At 37.4% G+C, this 22,176-nt stretch overlaps 1 protein-coding gene across 5 annotated transcripts in view; it reads left to right on the top strand.

The window, feature by feature from the left end:
- The window catches only part of DIAPH3 (diaphanous related formin 3), a 485,199-nt gene that overhangs the window by 169,893 nt on the left and 293,130 nt on the right, over positions 1–22,176 (top strand). For all 5 annotated transcript variants that reach the window (XM_081815005.1, XM_081815002.1, XM_081815001.1 and 2 more), the window contains 3 exons: positions 1,027–1,131; positions 4,471–4,791; positions 5,518–5,632. In XM_081815005.1, coding sequence (XP_081671131.1) covers positions 1,027–1,131; positions 4,471–4,791; positions 5,518–5,632 — 541 coding nt within the window. The remainder of the gene's footprint in view (positions 1–1,026; positions 1,132–4,470; positions 4,792–5,517; positions 5,633–22,176) is intronic.

Raw genomic sequence — 22,176 nt, 5'->3', positions numbered from 1 at the left:
ACTTACTGGCTGTATAATGAGGAACTAGTTAACCACCTCTTTGAGGTAGGGACAAAATAAAATTTGTAAATAAGTACCTTCTGTAAATGAGTTTTATATTACTGTTTTTTCCTTAATTGAGGTTTGACTGTATTTTAAAGTCTAAAGGCTACATTTGGGAAGTTGTTGTGTATTTTTTTGATTTTTTTTTTTTCTTTTTAAAAGAGATAAATGTTCTTTGATTGTGAGACACTATGCTATTGAAATTCACCTCTGCTAGGAGAGGTTTTCAGTCACGATGATGACAGGGTGAAGCTATTTGAATGCAAGATGGGAATTTGTGATGAGGAGCTATATAAATTAGAAAACTCATTGGATTCACCAAATTTTGCTGTTTGCCTTCCTCCCACAAGGTATTGCACCAGGGTCTTTGAAAAATTAATTTACCATTAATCTCCCAAAGTTGAATCTCCGAAAGATTCATGATAAATAACAGATTTTATTATCTTAAATTATTGTTGAAGGTTAGAGCCTACATCAGGGCCCTTAACTTGCATAATGATGTAAGAAAAAGATGCATTTACAAAATGGAGTCATTTAATAATAAAAAATACTAAAATGGAATTCTTTTAATTCCTATTGATAAACTTTCCATAAATTTTAAGTAGAAATTTTTGCAGGTAGGGGTCATGGAACTCAGTGCAATGCTTTGCTATTATTGTACACAGAGTTGCAATGATATTTAGGGACTTTTAAGAAAAATGTCAGTGTTGAAGATCCCTCTGAGCCACTTTGCTCTGCCGAGAGGAGAAGGTCACACCATCTCTGGCTTTGTCTGCTCCCTTGCAAACTGAATGATTTTTGGTGGGACCTGGAGGGACCTAGAAAAAGGCTTTCGGTGACTTAGCAAGATCTGCCATTCCTTTCATAAAAGGTTTGTGTTCTACTGACAGATCATTAGAGTCCTATTTCTCTATGAAGAATAGTGCTTTTCAATGCCATCTTTCTGTTTCCTGGTTTGTTTGTTTGTTTGTTTTTCCTTTGCAGTTTGAAAAAGAGTTTACCGACCACCAAGAAACTCAGGCCCAACTGCAGAAAAAGGAAGCAAAGATTAATGAACTTCAAGCAGAGTTACAAGCTTTTAAGTCACAGGTAAAATACCATCTTTCTGGATTGAATTTGGGTATTGAAAGCTTACCAGGGAAGCAAAGGTCATGTCATATCTTCACAGCTCAAAATGTTTAAGCTTTAATTTCACTAGTATGTTTTAATAGTATTGTTTATATGTATTTCTATTCTGTAAATTTTTTTTAAAAATGACTTCGCCACTTTTTTTGTACTTGGCATTTTTAAGAATGTCTTAACTTTTACTAATTAATCTGCTTATGTTTCATTTGGGTTTTGTTTTTAATGTCACATGTTTTATATGTAATCATAAAGGGTAAGAAAGTCTTTAACTCTTAGATTTGTCATTCATCACTGATCTTTATCCCACTACAGGAAATTATTGCTCGAGCTATTTATTTTTCAAAACCTTCAGCCTATGGGTACCTTGCAGTGAAAGATAACCTCTAGCTGAATGAGAACATTTTCTGATAATTTTTCAATTTCCAAAAGTAAACAGATTTAAAACATGACAAAAAAGAGAGCAAATCTGGATTATGAAACAGATAGCTCACATACACCCTCTACATATAAAACATTTAGATAGCAAGAAATACATCATCTGCATGTTGTAAGTGGATGACAGTAAAGAGGTAGAATATTCATAGCTAAATTTCTTCATGCAGATTTACATATAGGATGATGAGCAATAAGTATAGTTTTTGCTCATTTTCTTTCATCCTAATTTATGGTTATGTCGAAATAGTCTCAGATGTACCATTTCCTAGATCGGTGTACTATTTCCCATATTATTGGCTATTTTGTTTTCTTTTAAATACTTAGTGGATAGTTTTGTTACAGAGCCTGTAAGAAGATACCTGAAGAGATAGCTATCTGTTAAGTGTTCAATTTTAGGCAAAATGAAGCTCTTTTCTGTAAGAAAATGACTCTCAATGATCTTTCTTTAGTGTGCAAAAAGGAAGTACAATTTATTGAAACTTTTCATCTTTCCCGTGTGGCTCCTTGTCTCTCTCACACTAAAAGAAATATTTGATTGTGTTTTATTATTTCAGATTGAGTTATAGACAGTGGCTGAGATATTTATGTAATTTTATATTTACACAGTGACATTAAATAGGCATTATTTGAATTAAAGTGTTGAGACGAAGCCCTTTTCTCTCGACTAAGGCTTTCTGGTTTAGAAATTTGGTTTCTCTTGGTCTGGGCTAATATAAATTTAAAAAACTTTATTTTTAATTTGTTATACTTGAAGGATTAGTTGTAAATCCAATCTAAAGAATTCCTGTCAATTAAAAAAAGAAGATAATCACCAGCTTTGGATATATTGCTGCGTGTGTTTTAAATAAATATGGGAATGAATTAGTTTTAAAACTGAGATTAAATCCAGGAATCTCCTATGTTATTTAAGAATGTGGAAAAGGATGACTAGTTTTGTACATCAGAAGCAAGCCTGGAATTAGAGACAGTATCGGCCACCCTGTTAATTTTTGAAGAACAACAGGAAATTTTTTTTTTAATGGATTGGTGTGTTTCTCATGAAATCTATTCATTTAAGATCCTTCTCTTTGATCAAAGCCATAATGATTATGAAGGGTATGAACAAAATATATTCTGTTATCTGTGATTTTATTCCTTTATTCACTTAACTAAATGTTGTCGGGTGCCGGGGCTATAATGGTGAGCAAGTTAATCACAGGTTAATCTGGCCTCATGAATGATATATTTAAGTCAGCCATCTTCCATCAAATGAGCTAGTATAGAGCAGAAATCTAACCATATCTTTAAGACATTAATAGTTAATTATAAAATGCATATTGAGTGTGAATATAACATACATACTTCTTTAACATTCAGAGGGCAGTACTATCCATTCTAACAGCAATGCAGCATAATGCTGAATTGATTCTACTTTATAGTTAATTTTTTGTTAAGATATGTTTGATTTGTGGTTTCAGTTTCTTTTATAACACTTTTTCTTTGTGCTGATCTCAGAGGTCAATTTCAGGCTTTTATACATGATCTCTTTTCCATAATTGTGCAATGAAAGTTTTAAAATGATTTATTAACATTTACTAAATGCCACCATTTGCAAGGGGTGTGTGTGTGTGTGTGTGTCTGTCTGAATTGAAGTAATTACAGGAAAATAATCATACTACAAAAAATTTATCAACTCTCGTCTTCTTTATGATAATTAAAATGCATTTATTCTTTCCATGCCATAGAAACAAAAGGACAAAAGTGACGAGTGGACATACTTGGCTCTTTTTCACTCCTGATTTTGCATTGCTTCTCTGTAACTTTGGACACTGTTGAATATCAGCATGCCCCTGCTTCACTTGTGATTCATGAACCTGTACTTGTCTGCTTTTTCTCTCATCTTTCATCCATTCATCCTACACGTATTTCTTCAGTGGCTGTCATTTGCCAGTCGCAACCTTAGGTGCTGGGAAAAGAATAGTAAATTCTACAGACTTAGTCACTTCCCTTGTGGAGCTTATAATCTCTCAAAGAGATAAATGCTAATGATTGATTCCTTAAGTATTGAACACTTTGATAAGTACAATCAAAGAGAAGCAGTGCTATCAGTGTAAAAGGAGTGGTCAGATGAGGCTTTCCTGAGGAAGGGAGGTGCTAAGACTGAAAGGACCAGCAGGAAGTGATCCATGTGCGGAGACTCGAGTTCCAGGCAGAAAGAATAGCATGTGCCAAGGCCCTGAAATCGCTGTGAGGTTGGCATCTACATGGAATTATATATGAAAGCCACTTGAAAGGCCAGTTAGTTCACAAGGATCATGATGTGCCCCTGCAGGTCCTACTTATGAATTTCAGGTTTTTTGTTTTTGTTTGTTTTTTTTTTCCTCCTCTCAGGGTCATTGGCACATGTCACATGATGTGACAATACTATTTAAGTCTGTCTTGATCTTCTTATTGTTTAACTTCTCATTTAAATGCTAGTATTCCATAGAATTCTGTACATAGACTTTTCTTTATGCTAGATGCTCTGTCCATACTGCGTGAACTTAGCTACTCTCATGACTTGAACTATCACCTAGAAACTGCTGATTTTCAAATCTTCTAAACCCATATACCCATATCCTTCCTGGATATCTCCACCTGCATGGCCATAACTACCAAAATAGGAAATAATATTTCTGGCAATTACACTTTTATGAAAACACAAGTGAAATTCTTTAACTGGGCGGAAAAAACCCCAACTTGGTTGGAATTTTGTTTTTTTTGGTTAACCCATGTGAAATTGCTGATAGTGAATTATCTTTGATTTAAAATAATAAATTTTTGAGCAAAGTGTACTTCTGCATGTGTTGTAGGTGTTTTTAGTCATGTTTCTTTTGTCCTCTTCTCTAGTTTGGTGCCTTGCCAGCTGGTACGAATAACGCTTTGCCGCTGTCCAGAGAAAATGGAACTGGCCCCCCAGCACTGGCTCCTCCCCTGCCGCTGCCCTCCTGCGGAGGCGGGCCGCCTCCACCCCCTCCCCCACCCCCTCCCCCACCCCCTCCTCCACTTCCAGGAATGCCAATGCCCTTTGGTGGTCCTGTGCCCCCACCACCTCCCCTGGGATTTCTCAGCGGGCGAAACTCTCCTCCTCCACCAACCCTACCATTTGGGTTAAAACCAAAGAAAGAATTTAAACCTGAAACCAGCATGAGGAGATTGAATTGGTTAAAGGTAAAACAGAACTAAATGGAAGAAAACATACTATCACCTACATTAAAATTCAATTTTATATTTACACAGTGACATTAAATAGGCATTATTTGAATTAAAGTGTTGAGACAAAGCCCTTTTCTCTCGACTAAGGCTTTCTGGTTTAGAAATTTGGTGAGAGTTAATAATTGTTAAATGGGATTTGATTCGTCATCAAATTGATAATTCAACATTATCATCATTGAACCCTTTATGAAGTGTTTCTCAAAAGGACAATGTTAGTGATCTTTGGAACTTTTCTATGTGGGTAGCCATTGGAAAAACTGATACTAGTTGTCGGAGGTTGATATTTAGTCAGGACATAGAAATTCTGAATTCTGTAGAAAGATGGTTTCATGGTCAGACAACCTTGGGAGGGGCTGTGTAATGTATCCTGCACTTGAATTGTTGCAGTGCACACGAGCATTATTAAAAACTCTGATAGGTATAATTAAGAAGCAACAAATTTTATTTCACTCTGCTTCAAACCCTCAACTATGTGGTAGTGGAACTCCCCACTCCCCCCTTAATAAAATTTTAGCTTCCTGGGGAACTTGGATTCTGTTGAACACACTTTGGGGGAAAATATTACAGGGATTGCTTCATAAACATCTGCTGGCAGTGATGGGACCCTGGGTCTGAGCATAGTGATTGCACTGGGAGAGGTGAAACACCCAACTATTTATGAATCCATCTCTCTGATTGCAGATCAGACCTCATGAAATGACTGAAAACTGTTTCTGGATAAAAGCAAATGAAAATAAGTATGAAAATGTGGATTTGCTTTGTAAACTTGAGAATACATTTTGTTGCCAACAAAAAGGTATGTTGAACATAGTGCTTATTTGTTAATTTTAGTACGTTAACACTGCCGATTCTTATACATTAACTTCTAGAGAGCATTATTTTAAGAGTCCTAGACATGATATTTTTACTTCACTAATGGTTAAATTATCTAATGAAAGGAAATGTTTAAAATACAGATTTTGTTATTTGGATTATCACATGAGCAGTCTTTAAAATGCAAATGTTTAATACAGAACTTTGTCAAATTTTCAGTATAGTATCTTTTGAAGGTGTTCTAAATTGGACTTTTGAAAAGGAGGATGTTTTCACAGAGGATTTTGGCATGAGAATTCCTTTTAGTCAATGGGACCTAGAAAAACAAACAAAATGTGAGCCTTTTTTCTAGTTATAATTTTACCACCCTTTAATATTAGAGTGTAGCAATAATTAGCATGAGTCACATGGGATAGAAATACCAAATTTATAGAATACCTTGAAGGCTAGCTTAAAATAGAAATATATGAATAGATTATATGATCTTTTCATTAAAAGTAATAGCATTCATTTCCAAAATCTTTTGTGAAAGCTTTTACTTGTTTGGTGTGATATTTTTGTTTTGTTTTTAAATAACTCAAACATTATTCTTGCCTCACCACATATGTTTCAGAGTTGATATCCACTTAAACTATTAAGTTAATTTTTAAGTTATGTAATGCTTACATTTTAGGCCTATATTACAAGGTACTTATATCAGTGATTACCTTTTAATTTTCAAAAAGGAAACTTTTTCACCACAAATTATGCCACTTATGACCCTGGGCTCATTGAGCACAGATTGCTGGAGAAGAGAGATTGTACTCCAGCTGGAGATGGGAAGGCTTGCTGTAGAGAGGGAAGAATTAACTTCTTAAAATACCTATTATGGGGGCACCTGGGTGGCTCAGTCAGTTAAGCATCTGCCTTTGGCTCAGGTCATAATCTTGGGGTCCTGGGATCGAGCCCCATGTCATTGAGCTCCCTGCTCAGTGGGAAGCTTGCTTCTCCCTCTCTCTCTGCCACTCCCCCACCCCATTTGTGCTCTCTCTCTCTCTCTCAAATAAAATCTTAAAAGCTACTATGTGTTAGGCACTGTGCTATGTATCTGATTTAACGTGACAATCACGGCAATGAAAGGATATTGGCAGATACTAGAAAAAAATCATTTGCATTCCTTTGAAATGCTTATAAAATATAATTGTAAATTAGAATCTCTTTCTAAAAAATAATGTAAGTTAGAAACTCTAAATGGTATTTGTAAATTAAGGTGGTTTTCCAGAATTTGGGATAAACCCAGAGCCTTCAGCAGATATTTTTGGGCACTGTTCTTGACCAAAACAGTAAAACTGATGTAGTTTGATCTTTGAAAACAGTGGGAATTTTCTCAGCAAGCTTATCCTAGGAAAACTTGTGAAGTAAGCAGATCTTAATTTTACCTTTTGATTATGGAGAATGAACATTTTCTCTGAATAAGATTAGTGTGCTCTTCAGGCAATCAAGGAAAATATATGGCAGTTAAAATGTGTATTTACATGTAAAACACTTCAGAATTTCAGATTTCGTAATCTGGAATTGATTAGTTTTCCCTTTGCTTTCCTAGTAGGTACAAATGGTGGTACCTTAAAGCTATTTAAGTAATACTGCCATCCAGCTACTGTCTCTTTTTTTCTCTTTACTCTGATTACTTTCTTAATTAATGAGGCTCAAAAGGGAAACTTGTTAGCATGTCTTTAATTTAGCTGTAGTGCTAGCCCTAAATGAAATAATTGGACCTTTAAAAAAATTCTTAAGTCATCTAACTTTAGCCTTGAGATTCAAGGTTGAAAAAAAAAATGTATTTGCTGAATCTAATATTAGTTATAAAGGGTAAGGTGAGGGAAGGATGATCTTTTTGTGAGTGTTCTGTACTTCCATCATTCTCTGCCTTTGGACATGCTGTCCCCTCGGCCCAGAGTCTCTCATTTGACTTAGAGGCTGGCAGAGACCCATGACTTCTATTGTCTCAGCTCAGATGCTACCTTCTTTCTTCAGTGACAGTGGAGGATACTTCCATGGTGACCAGGAAAGGTGGGGAAGCCCAAGGTTGTTCCCCTGGGTGATGCCAACATTTCACAGTGGCAAGCTGAGAAGGTGACAACTTTTTGGTCTGGATTTTAAAGAATAATTCCTAGAGAACATTATTCAAGGAGAATTAAGAGTGCTTTTTAGCATTACTAGTGCTTAAGTATTTTATTGGAAAACAAAATTGCTGCTTTCAGAAAAGTAGGACTTCCTATAGCTATTATGTAGTAAAGATCAGAAAGGAAGGCCAGAGGAGAGTACCTGGAAAGCTTAGACAAGACTGTGGGCTGGTGGAGTGGACATGTTTCTCCTTGTCTCTTTATTCACGGCCTGGCCCCTGAGGCTTTAGGTCCAAATCCTAACTTTTTGCCCATCTCCCGTGACTCCAGAGGTTACTTTGAATCAATTTTGTGATTTCTGCAGAAATAAAAATTAAACCTAGTCACTTATTATTCAGTCCAAGATGGCCCTACAGTTGCTCTCTGCTCCCTAGCTGGCAGGGGTAAGGGAGAGGCATTGCCTCCTGGTTGATTTTCATCACTGGTTTGCATCACAGTTGAACACGGAAGGACCCAGGATTCCCATCATTGGAGACTCTACGGGGTTTTTAGAGAACTAGTGTATCTGTTTCTCATTGTAGTAATTCTTTTGGCGAAGAACCAGGGCATTTTGTGACAACATGGATGGACCTGGAGGGCATTATGCTAACTGAAAATAAGTCAGCCAGAGAAAGAAAAATACTGTACGATTTCTTTTATATGTAGAACCTCAAAGCAACAAACAGTAAAAGCAAATTAAGCTTATAGATCAGATTGGTGGTTGCCAGAGGTGTGGGTCTGGGAAATGGGCGAAGGGGGTATAAATTTGTTAAACAAAAAACCCAAAGCTATTTCTCGGATTACAAAGGTGGAAGTTCCATCCCAGGAATTTAAAATGGTAAATGTCAGTCAGTTGTGCTCCCTAAACGTTTGAAACTGGTAGAAAGAAAAAAGGAAACTGAATTCAACCATTTATTCTCTGTTCTAATCACATGCTCTCTACTTTGTTGTTGTTGTTGTTACTCATTTTTATTATTTTTTTCTTATGGAGGACACTGCTTTGGGTTTTACAAACTTTCAGGTTAAGATGACTGGGTTTTAGTGGTCTTATACCGTGAAAGTTGGAAAGGGAAGAGGGCCTAATTGTGGCCTAATAGTACCCATAGAGCACCTGTGGTTTACCACTCCCTGAGCTGGGCCATCTTCACGTTACCTTGTCCAGTCAGGACCACATCTCTACTGAGATTTTTCTTCTGCACGACAGTGCTATCTCCTCAGAATACCACCCTGGCCCGTGCTCTGGTAGACATAGCAAGATCTTCTAGGTATGAGCTTTCCTGGCTGATTCATGTTGTTGTTTATAATATCTCCCCCGCTGCCCCTCCCCGCCTCGCCCCCATCAGATTTTAATAATGTTGTCTTTTAAACTAACCTCCCTGTGATGTTTTTAACATTGCTTTAATAGGGAAGTGCCTGTGCCCTATCTTGAGGAATATAAGGAAACGGTCTCAGCCTTTTCTTGTGAAATCAACATGTTTCCCTGATTCAGTTTGTATCACTTTCTCTTCTGTACCTTATTTTGCAATCAGGTATCACTTTGGTTTCCTTGCCTTTCTCAATCCTAAATTTTCGAGTTCTATCTTAGCTTTCCATATTTTAAATTCTTCTGAAAATAACACATAGGCATTTTCCTGGTCATATTTTTCTTTCTCGCTTTCTTCCTCATTCATTGCTCCCACCTTTTCTCTTTCCTATATTTGGCTACTGCTGTTCAAGTCAGCAAATATTTATTTGGTATACAGTGTATGCTAGGCCTTGTGATTAGCACCTGGGACACTGTTAGAGAGAAAGGCAGACGTGCCCATTCCTGTCTCCGTGAAACTCAGTCTCCGTGAAACTCAGTCAAGTTCTCCCTCAAGTTGAAGCATAAGAATGAGGAATGGAATGACAAATGTTGATTTTGATATAGAAAGGGCTGTCATGTTTTACTCGGGCTCCTGTTAAAATTTAACAAGATTATAAAAGAAAATTGTGTATATATCTCTTTGAAATGTAATCACAATATTCATATATTGAACATTTGGTATCATCAAAATAATGCTAATGACCTGCATATTTTTTACCAGATTGGAAGCATCTGTTGGCTAATTTTTACAGGCTGTTGGAAAATGGATTAAAGTATACTAACAGGTTATTGGTGTTGGATTTATCAGCTAAAATTAATAATTTCTTTCATTATTCACAAACTATTAATGGGGATTAAAGGGCTTTCTGAAAATACGTGAATAGTCTAATTCACTTAGACTGATTTATTATAAAAATGTGATTCCACAATTGTTAGCTTTCTGAAGTAATCACATTTTATAACAGGTGCATCCTATTTGCCAGATAGGGCTAATAAACGTTTATAAATTTCTCAACTGAACAGTTATGGCATATGGAAACAGTTAATGGATTATGCACTTAAAAACAAATCAAGCTTAGATTTCTGACATCATAGTTCAGTGGACAAAGTATTGAAGTAGGGAGTGATAAACCATGGATTATCCCAGGGACTTGGCTGTGTTCAGGATGTCGCTTTGTATTTGAAACACAATTTATTCCTCTGTATGAACAAAAGTGTATATATAAAAACAAAAAAAATCCTAAACTACCTCACAAGACTACATTAGGATGAATAATGTAATTTATAACACAGTGTTTTTGGGAATGCGTGTTAATAGAGAGGTGATGCCAAGATGAATGCAACGTATCTTAAAGTTTTTTGACAAAAAGTGTTTTGACAAACACTAATTTGGAAAGATTGAGGAGGAAGTCCATGAAGAATTAAGTATTTCCCTAGGGATTTACCCTTCGGTTCTTGTCTGTGTCTGAATCTGAAAAGAACTAAAGACTTAAGGAAATGATAGCATAGGTCAGGAATGTCTTGCTTCACCATTAGAAAGTATCTCATTGTTACCAATTACTTGTATTTTGTGTTGGGTTGCTAAAGAAACAGAAATGTATTCTGAAAGCTTTAAAGAAATAGAGAAAAAGGCTAAAGAGAGTGGGTTTTTTAGCCCGGAGCTTCAGGCGACTTTAAAGTCCCATAATGCTTCAGTTACATGCTTAGTTATACAGCATATTTTTGACATGGTGTAACGGGAATTTTAAAGACCCCTGTAACTAGGCATATTACTTGTATATTGTACAAATGCTGCAAACAGAAAGGGAGGAGGCTTAGACGTGTGTGCATGGGGGGGGGAGGTGCTCATAAACATAGCTCCCCCCACCCCACCCCCCGCTTTTTTCCTATTCTCTCTTTTCCTTTTAACATTGGAGAGAGGAGTGGTACTGGGGAGCACTGGATTCACTGGAGTCACTTGACTAGTAGATTGGGGTAAACTGTGTTCCTTCTAGATTACAAAGTCACCTTGGTGTTTTAATTCTTGTAGTTTGCACCTGTAGCTGTCCCCTCTTGACAACATTGTAAGGTTGTTACATTTTACTGTCCTCACATATTTTTTTCCCCTCGGGATTTCGCTTCCATTTCCCGTATCTTCTGTCTTCTCCCCATTGACCCAGGGCATTTCTTGTTGCCCTCTGGTTGCTCAAAGTACACTTCCCTATTTCAGGCGGTTCTTCTTTGCCTTGTCTACATTATGTTCTAGCACTCAAGACTCCCACTCATAATTAGTGTACAGTATTATTCACCTGGAAATATAAAGGAGAGTCATCCTTCTCAATGCAGGATTTTAATCTTAAAATGATATTTGTAAATCTGGCTGTTCACTGCCCCCTTCCTCTGCCGTTCTGCATTCTTCCCTGTCCCCCATGCCTACCTCCACACACACTTGCCAGGCTTGGAAGAAATAGGATCGCATGGTCTTAGTAGAGCAACTGGATGCCACCACTGTGGAGCACGAGAAGGTGGGGGGTAGGAGAGTCCTGAGGAGACAGGTGTAAGAGGCTTCCCGCTGGCTTGTATGCTGTTGGAACTGGATACTAAATAAACAATGTAGTAAATTCTTTTGTAACAGGGGGAAAAAAAAAAAACCCTTTATGAAAATAACTTTTTTAACCTTAAATTTCCTAAGTTAGAGTTTGAGGTAATTATATATTTGTGTTTAGGTGAGCTGGGTGTGTTTTGTCCCTCAAAGTTAAATTATTTAGTCACAGCTTATAATTTGTAACACATTCTGTGCATTTAACATAAGCATTCACGGATTTCCTGGCATCTAAGGAGAAACACCAGGTTAGAAATCTTTGGTTATCACAGCTCTCACTTGTCTAGGTGTTTGTGTCTTAAAAAAGTGGTTATTTCCAAGTCAGACATATCTAATCCAGGAATTTTTAACTTGGGGTCTTTGAACCTGGATAACGAAAAAAAAAATCATTACTTTCACTAACCTCTAATTGAAATTTAGCTTTTCCTTCAATTGTAAATATAGGCAACAAACGCACAAGCACCTAGGCCATTTCTACCTGTAAAGTTTATATATATACTTTTATTTATATCCCATTAGAATTATTTCAGATATATTAAAATATTGTTGTTTAATGCATTAATACAGAAGCCTATTTTGTCAGTTGGGTCCCTCCAAGAGCAGATGCCAAAGGTTGGAGTACAGGAGTTTTTTTAGGGGCTATGCCGTGGGTAATGCACGTGAAGGGTAGAAGGTGGGGAAAGCAGGACTTCGTAGGAAGAACCTTAAGCTGTGGTGTAATAGAACAAATTTTCAGCCACCATAGTTGGGGGAGAGCTCTAGCTCAGAATGTCTGTTAGGCGAGTCCCAAGATGGACCCTGGTAGCCCGGGCTGGTGCTCCTGCCATGCTCAGCCATTGGCTCAGGCTGCCCAGGAATCGCGTGGCCTGGACTCAGAAGCTAAGGAGCATCCTGAATGTGGCAACAGCTTGGACCTTGCCAGCTAAGTGTGCTCCTTCCTAAAGGGAGATCTCCTGTGTATTTTATTTCTGCATTTAAGAATTATTCTGAGAAGCGGTCCACCACTCTACCGGTGGGGGCCCATGCCAACAAAGGTTATGGAGCCTGCTGTAGACTTTCTGCCGTGTACAGTGCTGGCTGTGAGGTGGACATCAGGGGCCTTGGCCTGGACTTGACTGCTGCCTATTCACATATATGCAGCCCTTCTGTTTTGTTCTGAGATTTTATTTATTAGAGAGAGAGAGAGAGTGTGTGAGCACAGGCAGGCGGAGGGAGAAAGAATCTCAAGCCGACTCCATGCCCAGTCTCAGGACCCTGAGATCACTACTGAGCCAAAACCAAGAGTTGGAAGCTTAACCAACTGAGGCACTCAGGCACCACCCCCTCCTTTTTTTTTTTAATTCAAGGGACCAGTACCTTATTTGTAACGCGAATAAGATACTTCACCCAACTAGGAATACCTTTTTATGGTGACTTTAACATCAGGTCATCCATTTTTGGGTCTACTTTAACAGACTGTAATGCGTTTGTTGATAAAAGCATATGTCAAATCTGGCAAAAATACAGAACTCCTTAATTAGACAATAATACAACAGTATTGATAACATTTTTTTTTTTTTTTTTTTTAGCAGTTGTGTTTACCTCCTATCATTTTATTGGTTCCCCAAAATAATCCTGTGGAAGAACCAAGGCAAATATTACCTAGATCTTGTATGTACGAAAAAGTTACACTCTTCAAGCGAAGTTGAGCTAAAAGGGGCTGCCACTCTGAATGGAATACAGATCTGAGTCTAAAGCCATGGCCTCTCTGCTGTGCCATGCTGCTTCTCTGATTAAAAGAAATCCTATTATGTTTTATTTAAAGTGCTCTTCTTTGATTTAAAATAATTTCCCTCTCATCTCCTGCCACCTTAGCACTGCCCCACAGCAGTTCACCCTCATCCCACAGTTTATATTAAAGGCTTTAAAAACTTGCCACTTTTTATTATGACCATCTTTCATCATTTGGTTCCTCTATTCACTTCTGTAAGTATTTGAGCTGTAAATACTAACACCATGCTGTGGCGTGTACAGGAGGAGAGAGGGGCAGTGGAGTCACCCCCACACCCGCGTGTGACCCCGGCTTTGGCAGCTATAGTTCTTTATAAAATGGGAGAGATGATACCCATCTCACAAGGTGATGTGAGGATTATATCATGAAGATTTTAAAGCATCTTTTGCAATGCCCAGCTCATTGGTAGTTGCTCAAGAATTATTAGCCGAACTTAAATTTTGGGAATGCAGGTTCATTTCCACTTGTAAAATTTTGTGTACCTCCTCTGACTCTTCTACGGAACCTGGCCAGCTCTAGCCCCACTTCCAAATGAAGCCTTTAGAACCATAGGACTGCTGAGGTAACTGACCTGTGTTAGTGGCCACTTCAGAAGATTTCTCTAACACGGATCTCTACCGTCAGTTTTAGAAAATATTAATAGATTCTGTACATCCTGTTTCTTTCATTTTTGTGTATGTCTTCACTGTCAAATGCTTTATTAAGTTCCAGGAGAAGGAGGGATCTGTTGAATCAGGAATAAAGACCATTTTTTTTTTCTTCTTAATTTTTTCTGAGTTTTTCCATGATTTTTTTTTTCATTCAGTTTACAAGTCATTAATGGAGCTGAGCCAATAATTTTTGTGATTTTATGAAATTTAAAAGCAGAATTTTAACTTTTAACTTGGTGTGATTCAGGTTTCGAGTGTTGAGCTAATGATTTCAGCGTGAACTTGAAAAGCGCAGTCTGTACTTTATAAAATCTGACTGGTTCTTGTTAATTATTCGTTATTATTTTTGACAGTTATTCACAGTTTCGAAGATTAGCGAGGATGCTATGTATGGCTTAATGTAATTACAGAACTGGGGTGCATTAAGGCATAGGGAACCTGTAGTTGATAGGCAAATACAAGAGCCAAGGAAAGCTTATGGCCAAAATTCTCCCCAGGGTTTGCAGGAAGGGTGATAACTGTTAATTTTCTTATTTTCATAGAGTGCTAGCAGAAGGTTCAGAGGAGTGATAATTTTTCAGGAATAGATTTTTTTTTTCCCTCCTCCCGCTTTATAGTATAAGCTAAAGAAATTATTTAGGTGAACCATATATAATTGTTGAAGTTCTACTGTTTTGACATATTAAGAACTTTGAGTGGTTCCGCCCAATTCTTGTTTCCTAAAGTCGTAACAAATTAAGGAAATATATAGAGCTGTCTTTATAACTTAATGAATATTGGTATTTCTACTTTTCTCGTAGCATGTCAAATAATCAATAAGAGGGACAAAACTCCTGAAGTGAGAAGTATTTATTTTAGAATGTCTTACAGCCCCCTAATCTAAGATTGGAAGACAACTTTGGAATTTTATATGCTGTATTAGTGTATATAAATTAGTGTTTTCCGGTGAATCTGTGAGGAACTTCACCTGCAGGAAACAGTACCCAGCCAGAAGTGATTTAGACAAGAAGTCTGGTGGTTGGTTGTCTCAGATTTGATAAATTCATCATCCTAATGATGTCAGGACCCAGGATTAACTTCTCCACTTTCTTAGCTTTCTGTCCATTTCTAGCATAGGGTAGGAGGAATCCTTATGCTCACAAATGGGGCTTTGTATTAATTTTCTATTGCTGCTCTAAAAAATTACTGTGAATTTGACAACTTAATGCAAATTTACTGTTTTACTGTTCTGTTGGAAGTGCATCATGGGCCCACTGGGCTAAAATCAAGGTGTCAACAGGGCTACATTCTGGGGGCTCTAGGGGACAATCTGTCCCTTCCTTGCCTTGTCCAGCTTCTAGAGCTGCCCACATACTTGGCTTCCTTAATTACATCCTTCTCAGACTATGACGTTCACCGGGAAAGTTTCTTTCGAAAAACCATGTGATTAAATTGGGTGCACCTAGCTAATCCATGCTCATGTCCCAATCTTTGGGTCTGTAATCGTAATCACATTTGCAAAGTTCCTTTTTCCATGTAAGGTAACATATTTATGGTTCTAGGGATTAGAACATGGTCATCTTCCATAGAGGAGGATGGGGTGCTAGGATGAGTGGTTGTCATAAAACTGCAACATTTCACAAGGTACTTGGCCCTGTTAATTCCACTCAAAATTATGTCTGTCTCCTTTAGCTCTGCATTTCTTTTACGGGAGCGCCGTCTTAGGGTCCTGAGGCATTTTAACTTTATAAGTTATTTGTTCTGTTCACTCTGTTATTGAGCTTTGGATCTTTGCTAATCACATTAACATGTTTTCATTGCCACAGCTAAGTGCCTTTCTGGAGTTTTAGGAAAAATCCTTACATGTGTCTAAGTGCCAGGAAAAATTTTTTTTTCCCTTTTTAGTCAAATATATTTATTTAATGGGCAACAAGTATCACAGTTTACTATGTATTTCTTAGTTTGTAATGCACACTATAAATTTTATTTTTTTTCAGAGAAATTATTAAGTTGTGTGTGTATAGATATATATAATTTTTTTTCAACCCAGAAACACCCTCCCAAAACCTAAAGAACCTTTGGCATTTAAAAACAAATTGGTGGGGCGCCTGGGTGGCTCACTTGATTACTGTCTGCCTTCGGCTCAGGTCATGGTCCCAGGGTCTTGGGATCGAGCCCTGCGTTGGGCTATCTGCTTCTCCCTCTCCCTCTGACCTGCCCCTCTCCGCCCCTCCCCGCCCCTCATGCTCTTACTCAGTCTCTCTCTCAAATGAATAAATAAAAAATCTTAAAAAAAAAAAAAAAACGGTTCTTTACTCTTATTACTATGTATTTAAAGAAAGAAAGACTGGTTCTAATTTAGAAAAAGAAATGTGTACTATTTTATACATTATTAACTTCTGGGAGATAACTTATCACATTATTAACTTTCTACACTGCCTGTTGAAAAACAATTTCCTCACTTTGAAGTTTAGTTAAATATTTTAAAATGCAGATTGTTACTCTTGTTCTATGATGTTTCACAATATATTTTTATCTGAGTAATATTTTTGTCTTAGAGACCCTGGGAAGAGGGATGTTTTCCTGGTCCAGATGTTACTCAGAGCTCATAAGCATCTATAAATGGATATGAACATATAATTTCATTACAACCTGGAAAATATATAATTGCATATTTCACTGGGCAATTTCAAATACAATCTATAAAAAGTTTATTTTAATTGGAAAAAATTCATCACTGAGGAAATCCCATTTATCAGAAAGATCTAATGCAACCACATTTCACACAAAATAAGCAATTTATTTTAATTTAATTGTTGGCTCTTAGTCATTTGCCGGTCTACTCTTCCATCATGATACTGCCTTTGCCTCGTTCTTCCCGAAGCCGAGCTCTTCTTCCTCCTTTCATCTTTTCTTCTTTTTCAATTAGAGAACCAATTATTTTTCAGGGTTTCACAGGTCACAGTGGGACAGTTTGGCACGCTGCTCCCGTAGCGTAAGATTCAACCCAGAAGAGTTGAAATAACAGTGGAATAATTGTGTTTGTTTTTAAATGAGGGATATTAGCATTTGGAGATTGAATGTGTGTTTTTTAAAATTATACTTTTTATGAATAATACCTTTCTCAAGTTTTAGTGTGCTTCGTTTCAAATCTTGCCTATCTATAGAAAAGTGAATATGAGCTCTTCCCACTGACCAATCGTTTGTATTTCCATTACCCACTTTAGTAGATTGCGTGTTGTTTTCAGTACTGATAGCGAGGAAGGCAGTAGTCTCTTCCAGCTTCAGTGTGGTAGCAATGCTTGTGCCATGGAATTTCCTCGATGTGTGTGTGTTGTAAACTTACCCGTTTATGAAAGAATATCTTCCATAAACCAGATAATCCAAATTGATCATCACTGGGGTGCAGCTTCATTTTTTACCTCTGTGAGGTTGTTGAGTACAGAGAAGGCAACTGACGGGATCATCCCATGCCCATTTTTGTATCTCTGAGGTGCGCTTTGTCAAAGCTATTTTCATGAATGTGTTCTTGATGAATAAGCGTAACTTACAACCTCAATAAAAATTTCTCATTATTCTTGATCATGTTAGGGTTGTAAGAAGTCCAGAACAGCTGTTGGAAGCAAAAAGCAATGAGAGAAAGGAGCTGACTTAAACAGTAAAGGAGAAAAGGAGCGTCTGCTTGGCCCCAGTAACTGTGCACAGTCCTTATGTTGTGAGCTTTAGGCCTTCTTCCCATGTTCACGTGTAGAGGCTGAGGCTCAGAGAAGTTAAAAATCTGGCCCTCTAGGTCGAATCACTATCAAGGAGCTGGAAGTCAAGAATTCACTTCTTCCTGACTTGGCACCTTGTGTTCTTTCCCCTCTCTCCTGGTGAGACCGAAAGGGGAGGAGGGAGGGGGTGTCCGTGGAAGTCCACATGCGCTGGTATGGAAATGACCTTGGTATCAGCTCCCCTGACTACCTGTGTGGCACAGTGACCTCTTTTCTTTTGTTCCTTTAACCTTTGGAAGCTCTAATAGCCATTTGATCCATTACATACATACTTCCAACCTCTTTTTCCCTTAAATACCTTTTGTGTTGTTTTCTCCTATTCTTCCTCTTCCTGAGATAGTCATGCCAGATGTCTTCGGATTTTCCACCCCTACAAATAGCACATTTATCAAATCCCATGTGTGCATGCGTTCTAAAAGATTAAAAAGAAAAAAAAACACTTCTCTGTTATGGGTAGCTTTTTGGGGTCTGGCCCAACTTGTATTTCTAGCTGTATTCTTGTTATTTTTCTGCTTTATACACTAGACTTCAGTACTTTTGGTCTGTTTTTTCACCAGGTTTGGCTGTGCATTTCATTGCCTCTGCCTGGGTCTTCATCATTTACCCTGAATGTTTTAATTTGCAGTCTCTACCCATTCTTCATCTCCTAGGAAAATTCCCCGCGGGAGCTGCTGCCGTCACAGCCTTATTGGCAGAATGTCTTCCGCCAGGTTAGGCATTGGAGAACTTGCTTGCGTTCTGCCCCTAGCTGCTGCCTTGCATGCAGTTTTTTGCTTTCACATGGTCGAACCCTTTCTCTTCTCCTGGGAGAGTGCCAAAGCCTCTGGAAACTCTTCCCTCTCCTGCTGCTCTGCTCTCTCACTTCATTGCTTGCTACCTCTCCTTTGTTCTTTTACTTCAGCCGCACTGGAGAGCCCCTTGATACGTCCCCAGAGGTTCCCTTCCTTGGACATGGCAGAGGAAACATTAAGTCTCATACCAGCTTGAGTCTTGACTCCAGTGTCCCCTTCGCAATGAGGCTCCTGCACTTGCTTTCCAACTCAGTGCTACCGCTGTTTTCCATGTGCTCTGCCCCTGTGTCCCCATGCCAGTTCTTTCTACCTGGTTTGTTGTTTTCTTCTTAAAAATCGTTTATCAACTTCTAGCATATTCTTATTTACTAAGCATATGTTTATCTTGTTCTTTCTCTGCCCTCCTCCTTTAGGGGAGAGATCTTTGTTTTCCTTTACTGCTGTATTGCTGTCACCTATTAGAATGGACAGTGAATTAATGCTTGCTGAATGAATGAATGGTTTCTCATTCCTTTAAAAAAGAAGAGTAGGATAATTTCATCCTCCTCCAACAAGCTTTTTTTTTTTTTTTTCCCATTTTAAGCAAATAGGAATTTTGGATGGAGAGTAGAAGTATTTAAGTGATCAAGACTCCAATTAACTCTGCCACTGATGATGTTAGCTCTGATTGAATAACAAGCTCTTCTGTAAGTTAGATTAAAAAAAAATTGGAACAATGAAGGTGATTGAGAGTGGGATAGGTTTAGGATCTAGATGCTGAAATGATTGACCTTTCTTGCTTGGTTTAGCAGCAGGAATCTGTACAAGGAGGAGGAAAGAGTTGAGGTAAATTCTGTTTTGTTGTTGGCTGGACCTTGATTCCATGTGTGCAAACCAAGAATAACTGTTAACAAATAGATTGTAACACATTTTATAGGTATTTTTTTTCCCCCCTGAAAATTGCACCTTTGTTAGGTATTGATTTTTTTTTTTTTTTTTGGTATGAGTTGAAATTCATATGACATAAAAACCATTTTTTTAAGTGAATAATTCTGTGGCATTGAGGACATTCACAGTGGAGTGCAACCACCATTTCTGTCTAGTTTTAAAACATTTCCATCAGTCCAAAGTGAAACCCCGTACTCATGAAGCAGTTTCTCCCCCTTTTTTCTTTCCAGCCCTGGCAACCACTGATCTGTTTTCTGTCTGTGTGAATTTATACTGGGTGTTTCGTATAAATGGGAGATCTGCAATATGTGATGCTTTTGTATCTGGCTTCTTTCACTTAGCATGATAGTTTTTAAGATCATACACATTGTAGCTTGTATCAGTACTACATTCCTTTTATGTATATAGTATTGTATGTATATACCATCCTGTGTATATATGAAGTTTTTATTCTTTGCACATTGAAACTGTCCTCCTCCCCTTTTTGGGGGCTATTGTGAATAGTGCTGCTGTGAACATGTATTTGTTTAAATATCTGTTTTCCATTCTTTGGGTAACAGATTTAGGAGTGGAATTGCTGTATCACATGGTAATTATGTATTTAGCTTTTTGAGGAACTGCCAAACTTTTTCACAGTGGCTGAATCTTTTTACATTCCCTCCAGCAATGCATAAGGGTTCTACTTGCAAACACTCGTTCTTTCTTTCTTTCCTCCCTCTTTCCGTTCTTTTTCTTTTCTTTCTTTTTCTTTTCCTTTTCTTTCTTTCTTTGACAGGTGTTGACTTTAAGCTTTTAAAAAATTCAAAATTTACTGAAACTATTCCTTTTTTTTTTTTTTGAGGGCATATTTCTTTTTTTTTATTTTATGTTAATCACTGTACATTATATCATTAGTTTTTCTGTGATTCATTGTTTGCGTATAACACCCAGTGCTCCATGCAGTATATGCCCTCTTTAATACCCATCACCACATAAAGATTTGATTGGACATAACAAACTCAAGTATATTAACTCTTCTTATAGAGGCTAATAACAAGCTTTAATCAAGTAGAGAAACATTAAGATACAAATAATAATATTGCAAATTTGAACAGTGGTAGGATTCAAAGGTTTTATGACCGGGAAGCTTGCAATGCAAAGATACATGTGTTATGGGTTATTCTATGTTATAACTATAAAATATTATATGTGAGTGAAGTAGACATGAAATATTACTTATGCTGTTTAAAATTTTGTGAAGATAGTTAACTAAACTGCTATAATTTATTCATTATAAAATAATTATGTTACAGAAAGTTTAGAAATGGATGAAGGAAAAAAGTACCACCCTAAACTCTACTACCCTACCTGAAATCAGGGTAGGGTTTGCCTGTATTCCCTTTTATCTTTTCAAAATTTGTATATGTGATATATTTTTATTTGTACATATGCATTCTATGCTATTAAACAGTTTTTATAATATCTTGACCATATAGTATTACATCTAGTCATTATATCACAGCTGTTACACATATTTATAAATCTGTTGATTGAAACTGGATTAATTAGAAAAGATCCCATGAGGGGAGGTAGCTTCACCTTGCTGACCGCATGCAAACTTCCTTTGCTCTAGTGTCCTTTCCTTTGAGAAATGCCTTCTCCCACTTTCCAGATTAGGATAGATCCCTTTGTAATTCAATCCCACATAGCTACTTTTCATTCATAGCACTGGTTTGTGATTCTCATAAAATTCTTATTTGTGTGTTTACTTAATGTTCTCTTTTCCTAATGAACTGTAATCTTTCCATGGGTAGAACCAGGTCTGCTTTCTCCCCATTACATTCTTTTCACTGAGGCCAGTATCTGATGCTTACTGGTGCTTCATAAGTTTGTGGATGGGTTAGTGAATGAACACACAGGGAGAAAGAGAAAAAGTGTAAGTAAAGGCATGGGCATGTGTGCTGGATGTATTTGGGGAAATATGTAGGCTTAGGAGCTAAAGAACAGTAATGGTGTGTACTTCAGTTTCTGTGGGGTTTGGGGGAGAGAGATGGGGCAATGTCACTGGAAGATGAACTGGGACACAATTGTGTCCATATTATGGAGGTCTTTGTATGGAATATTCAGGCATTTAAATTTAGACCTATCACAAATATTAGTTTAAAAGATTAAATATATTAAATTCTGTCACAAACATTGAAATGTATTGAATAGAGATGTAGTGTGATTCAATCTCCGTGTTAGTGTGATAAGTCAGTATTGGACAGCTCTTTGTTGTGGTAAGTAAAATCCATAGGCTGGGGTACCATTAAGAGACCACTCTAATTACCCAGGGAATTGGTGATAAAGTCCTGAATCTAGGTTCCTTCCATGGGAGTACAATAGGTATGAGAGAGAGTTGTGGAAGTATAATCAACCAGGTTTAGATGATCATTAGCTGGTGGACTTTGGAAAGAATTGCAGAGCATAGGCTGATTTAGGGTTAATAGCGTGAATTAAGCTGGTGTCTATAGATTTTAGGCTGAAGAGAAACAGCTTTTATTTTTACCCAGTTGACTTGAGATATTGTATGGATCCTCATTATAGGTTA

The sequence above is a fragment of the Leptonychotes weddellii genome, chromosome 3 (genome assembly GCF_054177405.1).
Source record: "Leptonychotes weddellii isolate Sample4059 chromosome 3, ASM5417740v2, whole genome shotgun sequence".
NCBI classification, from domain to species: Eukaryota; Metazoa; Chordata; class Mammalia; order Carnivora; family Phocidae; genus Leptonychotes; species Leptonychotes weddellii.
The sequence above is the reverse complement of the archived record's forward strand: the minus strand, read 5'-3'. Positions and strand labels throughout refer to the sequence as shown.